Below are 6,947 nucleotides of genomic sequence, written 5' to 3'. Positions count from 1 at the left end.
TTGTCATCCCTTTAAATACATATTTAGATAAGTCATTACAAGAATGGACTGAAAGGCGAGTAGTTTTGAATTTTTTATCCCACTTGCGTCATTGGCAAAATTTAAGTTTTAACATTTTCTGACTTTTGACCTTAAGGTTTATCCATAGGGTAAGCGGATATCAAAAGTGCAAGACCACCTATTTTCGAGATCATCGAGTGTAATTTCCTGTATTTAGAGTAATATATTGTCCAACGAGAATGCATGAAGTGTTGTATTTGAGCTTAGGAGAGAATCAATGGCGTTAGCTAGAGGCCGAGACAGAGGGGTGTTAAGGGGTTTGATCAATTGAATTTCCTTCTTTGAAAAATTATATTAGGTAAATACGATAAAATAATCTATTCATCTTTGCATATATCAAATTATTAAATTCACTTATTTGAATTTTTCGGCTCCGCTATGGCGCATGGAAAAAAATATATTCAAAGAGTATTCAAGACTTAAATTTATATCTATCAAAAGTAATTTTTGACTTATATGCAGAGTATTACATTTTTTTTTTTTTTTTAATAAAGATAGCACTCCCTCCGTTTCAATTTATTTATTTTACTATCATTTTTAGTCAGCTTAAGAAAGAACGTTTCTTTTCTTTTTTGGCAACTCTTTAATTCTAATTTTCTACATGACATGTTTAAGACCAAAAGATTGAAAAATCTTATTTACTTTCTTAAATGTTGTGTCAAATCAAAACTAGACAAACAAATTAAAATGAAGGGAGTATAACTTTTCGATGGATAATATTCAACTGACCACACCTCAAAGTTGTGTAGCTATGCCAACAGAGAAAAGACTAAGGTGGGGAGGAGGAAAAATATAAAGTTTTTGGTGATTTTCTCAATTTTTTACCTTTTACTTTTTTATCTTTCTCAATTTTAAATACACCTTATGTATTAGATATTTTTAGACTCAGGATCAAAAACAAAAAGATATATTTAGACAAAGATGCGTTAATGAATAGTGTAAATAGTGTCATAGTCTCATCTTTTAATGAGTCCGCGACTTTTGTAGGACAAAAAAAAAAAAAACCAAACTAACACACAAAAAAAAAAAAAAAAACATAAGTAGGTTTATTTAATTTAGTGCGTGAAAGGACCAAACTGCAAAAATAAGAGTTTGGCCTTTCACGCACGAAATTTGTGCGTGAATGAGCAACAAAATATTTGTGGGCCCTCAGTTACATATCTCTCCTTTTCAGAGCAAAAAATTCCTCCAAGGTAAAAAGAAAGTCCACACAGCACTACAACTGTCAATGCAATGGGGACTTTCCATGAACATTTATCCGATTGATAGGGTTTTCTATCTTTGTGCTTCATGTGTTTCGTAATCCTCCTTAGCAGTTTCCTGCATAAGAGCAAAATAACCAGGTAAATTATTCCACCACTTCAATTAGCTAGGTAAAATAATCATGCAAACATCTACTTGGAATTTCCTAAAGTAACACCTCCTTTCAAATGAATAGGTATAAATGAAAGAAAAAAGAAAAAGGAATGACATGACAACAAGATCCTAATCACAGAAAACAAAAAGAAAACGGGATATTATCGAGTAATCGTAGAAAGGAGGATAGAATAAATGCTTACCGAAAATCCAATACTTCAATACTTGGATATGTGAATAAACTAGATACAAAATCTTTTATCAAAGAATTGCAATCACAATTCTAGTAGTCAGACAAAAACAACAGATCTATTACAGATCTAATCTCAAAACAGGCCACTAATTACAACTCTTAAAAACCATTAGATCTGTTGATACTACTGAGAATAAGGTACTATGGGGCAAGTTAGAATTTTGCATGTTCACTTTATCTTTATATTTCCACATGATATAGGGCCCAAAATTTTGTCAAATTATGCTGTCCCAATGAAGGCCCTATTGGCCACTAAAGTCGGAATATGGAAGGGGAAAAAAAAAAAAAATCAACGAATTTTTTGCACCAATTATTTTGTTGGGCTCATTCACGCACAAATTTCGTGCGTGATAGGCCAAACTCTTATTTTTGCAGTTTGGTCCTTTCACGCACTAAATTAGTGCGTGAAACCTACTTATGTTTTTTTTTTTTTTTTTTTTTTTGTTAGTTTGGTTCTTTTTTTTTTTTTTTTTTGTCCTACAAAAATCACGGACACTCTTTTAATAGGAACTTTATGTGTGTAATATGATACACGTAACTGAATTCCGTATGTATCTCTAGGCCAGTAAAATTTCAACTCTCAATATGATTGAATTTTGCATGGAGTTCACAAGTTGTACTTGGGTGACGGATTTAGTCAGCAGTAGTGGGTGAAACACACCCAATGTCTTCTTCCTACAACTCTACATAAACATACCTATACCAAGTTTCTACCTATGTCAAAAAGGTACAATAAGGACCGTGGTACTTTTTATCCACTAAATTTAAGGGTGTGTTTGGTATGGAAATTCCAATTTTCCCATGTTTGATTGATGAAAATGTATCAGGAATATATTATCTAGAGAAAAATAATTTCCTTAAAAATAAAAAAAATGACTTGTCTTGTGAATCGGGGAAAACAAGTTTCATAATTGATATTTCACGCTGATAGTCTCCTCCTGATCACCCCAACACCTCCCTCAACCCCACCCTTCTAGTCACTTCTAGAATGAAGACATGAACTTCTGCTGAAGTTTGCATTAAAAAAAAAAAATTCCCAGGCATACAATATCCTTTTTCTTAAATCTATATTCGCCCTATCAAGTAAATTTATAGTGCACAAACTAAGGGACTTCAACAAATATATCGAGTTAATTTCTTGAATAATCATTTCTATAACTTTTAGAATGACGAAGTCATTCAAGATTTTAAATACGCACATATAGGAACTAATGTCCTTTATAACTTAGGATATTACATTTCGCTCATTTGTTTAATTTATTATTAGATTTAGAAACTGTGTTTACTTTCAACTACTATATGAAAGCGAGTATGTCCGTAGCTCCTATTATTGAATTCTGAACAAATTTCAACTATATGAAAGCAAGGCGGCTTCTTTAATTTTAAAAGATCGATGTCTTCATCTTTCTGCGTAAACTGCAAATAAATAAATTAATAAATCGGCCTTTATAAGATGATAGTATAAAAGGTATCTTTAATCCATGTGGGACAAAGTTGCTCATTTTCCATACTAATTACACTTTCACTTATTGAAAATTTCAGACGATCACATCGACAGTCAAAAGGGATATAATTAGCTGATAAGGAAGTAGGTTAAGACTTAAGACTATTCTAATTAAATCCAATAGTATTGAGACTTTAAATAGTTTCACTGCTTTCAATGCATATTTCTACCTCTAGGTAGGATACATTTGACTGAAGATCTTCTTCGATTGGAAAATTTTAATGCTGTATAACATATGTACTACGTTTCTCAGGTTAAGACCATATAATGGTGTTCATATGTTATATTTCAAAATTATTAGGTAGTATTAAGTAATTTCAAAGGTTTGCAATAGCAATAAGGACATAGTCAAATATATATTTATATATTTATTTTTTTGGAATAGGTCTGGCACTTATAAGGTTGGAAATTTATGTACGAGAAGAAGACAAGAATCAAACTTGTTTCACATTAATCGAGTTCTGTTCATGTAAAGAATTCCTAAAATTAAACGATATTTTCCTTTCCGAAAAAAAAATTAAAAAAAAAAAAAAAAAATATATATATATATATATATATATATATATATTACATAAGGGGACAGGAAAAAAGGGAAGTGGAAGAAAGGATAATCGTAATTGATCCCACATCCATTGTGTGATGGATTCCCGCTATTCGAGTGTTTAACAGAAATTCAATCTCATAAAACAACTTTCTTTTTCATAGTAATGAAGGACAAAAATAAGATAAAACGAATCTAATTTGTGCTAAAAGGCATACATGTATAGAAGCGTGAAACGGTAAAGTTATAATACTACACTGTAAAAACTAGAGTCTCATCACATGCTCTCAACGTTTCTTCTAGATTCGTTTTTCAATAATAAAATAACAATCTCTCTAGAACAACTATATATTGATTATTTTATTTATTTTCTGGTGGATTAAGATTAACGAAACTAAAGAAAAGTCTTCAAACAGCGGCTAGAGTCGAGTCATATATTGGTCCCATAGAATTATTACATGAAAATGACATTCAGAATTTACATGCACGTAAAAGTGGGTTAGGAGTAAACTCAATGAGTAATGAGGGGCGGATCTCAAGACCAAGGTTGGGGTTCAGCCAAAGCTCAGTAATTTTCATTTAAATTTTGTATTCGTCTTAAAAAATCCTTTTAATATGTACAATTATTAATCTATAGCAAAGTAATTAAAAAGAGCTAAAATTTTATGCACATAAATTTTTAATTCTGATTTCACCTCTGAAAGTAACAAAAACAAAGTTGATTGGATAACAAGAAATTGTAGTCATGTTGACAGGGCCCTCTTCATTAAATTCATTTGATTTTCATTGTTCTGAAATAAATGAAATTGAGAAATATTAAGCATTCACATAAACTTTCAAAGTCTTATAAGAACATTTGTGAAGAAAAAATATAATGTCTTATTTTCTTGTTTCCCTGTCTTTTCTGCCTCAACTATATTAGAATATTCTCCTAAGTCAAGGTCCAGGTTCATTAGTTTTAGTTAATACATAGGAGTGCCAGCTCAAACTATTATATGTAAACCATTATTACCAATAAAAATAATTATAATTAATATATTTGTGATTACAAATGAGGGATTGAAGCCATAGGTTGAGCTATAAAAGCAGGGTTTGGGGACGATACATTGGCACAGCAAACATGGCTAAACTAGCCTATCTTCTTACCACTCTTTTAGTGGCTTTAGTGTCTCTTAGCTTCCCTTCAGAATGCAAAGCAAATTACTACTATACATCCCCACCCCCACCAACCCCAGTTTACAAGTACAAGTCTCCACCTCCACCATCACCACCACCTCCAGTGCACTCACCCCCGCCACCTCCTCCAGTTTATAAATATAAGTCTCCACCACCGCCAGTTTATAAGTACAAATCTCCACCACCCCCTCCTCCAGTTTATAAGTATAAGTCTCCACCACCACCAGTTTACAAGTATAAGTCTCCTCCACCACCTCCACCAGTCTACAAATCTCCCCCACCACCCGTCTACAAATACAAGTCTCCACCACCACCTCCTCCGGCTTACAAATCTCCACCACCACCCGTCTACAAATACAAGTCCCCACCACCACCCGTCTACAAATACAAGTCCCCACCACCACCCGTCTACAAATACAAGTCCCCACCACCACCCGTCTACAAATACAAGTCCCCACCACCACCCATTTACAAGTATAAATCTCCACCACCACCTGTCTACAAGTACAAGTCTCCACCACCACCTGTCTACAAGTACAAGTCTCCACCACCACCCGTTTACAAGTACAAGTCTCCACCACCACCCGTTTACAAGTACAAATCTCCGCCACCACCTACTCCAGTTTACAAGTACAAGTCTCCCCCACCACCTACTCCAGTTTACAAGTACAAGTCTCCACCACCACCCGTTTACAAGTACAAGTCTCCACCACCACCTACTCCAGTTTACAAGTACAAGTCTCCACCACCACCTACTCCAGTTTACAAGTACAAGTCTCCTCCACCACCTACTCCAGTTTACAAGTACAAGTCTCCACCACCACCCGTTTACAAGTACAAGTCTCCACCACCACCTACTCCAGTTTACAAGTACAAGTCTCCCCCACCACCTGTCTACAAGTACAAGTCTCCACCACCACCCGTTTACAAGTACAAGTCTCCTCCACCACCTACTCCAGTTTACAAGTACAAGTCTCCACCACCACCTCCTCCGGTCTACAAATCTCCACCACCTCCCGCATACAAGTACAAGTCACCACCACCACCTCCTCCAGTCTACAAATCTCCACCACCTCCCGCATACAAGTATAAATCACCACCACCACCACCACCAGTTTATAAATATAAATCTCCACCACCTCCAGTTTACAAGTCTCCACCTCCCCCTTACCACTACTATTACACTTCTCCACCTCCTCCTAGCCACTACTAGGAAATGAGTTTACACTCTCAATCGAGGTAATATATTTGTCACAGTTTTGTTATTCTTTTTCTATCCTACTAAGCACATGGACTAGAATATTTGGTTAATAAAAAGTGTCCTTTATTTTATCTCATCGATAGACAATTTGATCCATGCAGGAAAATAGGAATCAGAAGGAAATGCCTCATGAGAGAATAAATGGAAGAGTTTTAAAGAAGAAGTAAAGCCTCAAAGGGACAATTTTTTTTTTGTTTTGTTTTGTGTTCTGTGCCATTGACTTCACGTAGTTGTATATCTCGTGAAGTTCTTGAACACGATATATTGGATGCATGCATGTAATATATATTTATTTACGTACCAAGCCGTACATGTTTATTTGCTTTTGAGTTTTGACTTCATGTTGAATTTTATATGTCAAGGTACTCTGTAATAAGATCAATAAGTTCATTGAATAACATTGTTGTTTCCTTTTCCAAATTCCAAGATATACTTCTGATTTTCAATTGTTTTGTTTTGGAGGAAAGTAACTGAAGACTTTTTTAAGGTGGAGAAAGAAGAAACCTAAAGGGACAAAAAACAAAGAGAAAAACGCAAAACCTAGCTGGATATGCATTAATTAATTAAGTTGAAAGGATCCGATGCACGTGATAAATACTTTATTCCTTGTGTCCCAATTGTAGGAATAGGATTCTCTTTGTTTTTTAAGAGCTGTGAATGTGGAACCCCCTATACAATTGCCATTAACATACTTCTATTATACTACAAAGTACACTCAACTAATTAACTTTGAAATTAGCTTCGTCATATATGATCCTTAAAAGAAAGCAGTATCTGAAAGCCATATGATAAATAA

General features: G+C 34.3%; 1 protein-coding gene across 1 annotated transcript; it reads left to right on the top strand.

Moving 5' to 3' along the window:
* Positions 1–4,811: 4,811 nt before the first annotated feature.
* LOC132033932 (extensin-2-like) lies at positions 4,812–6,571 on the top strand. The gene is made up of 2 exons (XM_059424100.1): positions 4,812–6,129; positions 6,253–6,571. The coding sequence occupies exon 1, from the start codon at positions 4,835–4,837 to the stop codon at positions 6,101–6,103; it is 1,269 nt and encodes a 422-aa protein (XP_059280083.1). The 5' UTR covers positions 4,812–4,834; the 3' UTR covers positions 6,104–6,129; positions 6,253–6,571.
* The last annotated feature ends 376 nt before the right edge of the window (positions 6,572–6,947 follow it).

The sequence above is a fragment of the Lycium ferocissimum genome, chromosome 10 (genome assembly GCF_029784015.1).
Source record: "Lycium ferocissimum isolate CSIRO_LF1 chromosome 10, AGI_CSIRO_Lferr_CH_V1, whole genome shotgun sequence".
In the NCBI taxonomy this organism is placed as follows: Eukaryota; Viridiplantae; Streptophyta; class Magnoliopsida; order Solanales; family Solanaceae; genus Lycium; species Lycium ferocissimum.
Note: the sequence above shows the minus strand (reverse complement) of the source record. Positions and strands in the feature narration are given on the sequence as shown.

What these genes read in the sequence shown, in the direction of transcription:
- LOC132033932 (XM_059424100.1), top strand. Translation starts at nt 4,835, where the DNA reads ATGGCTAAACTAGCCTATCTTCTTACCACTCTTTTAGTGGCTTTAGTG.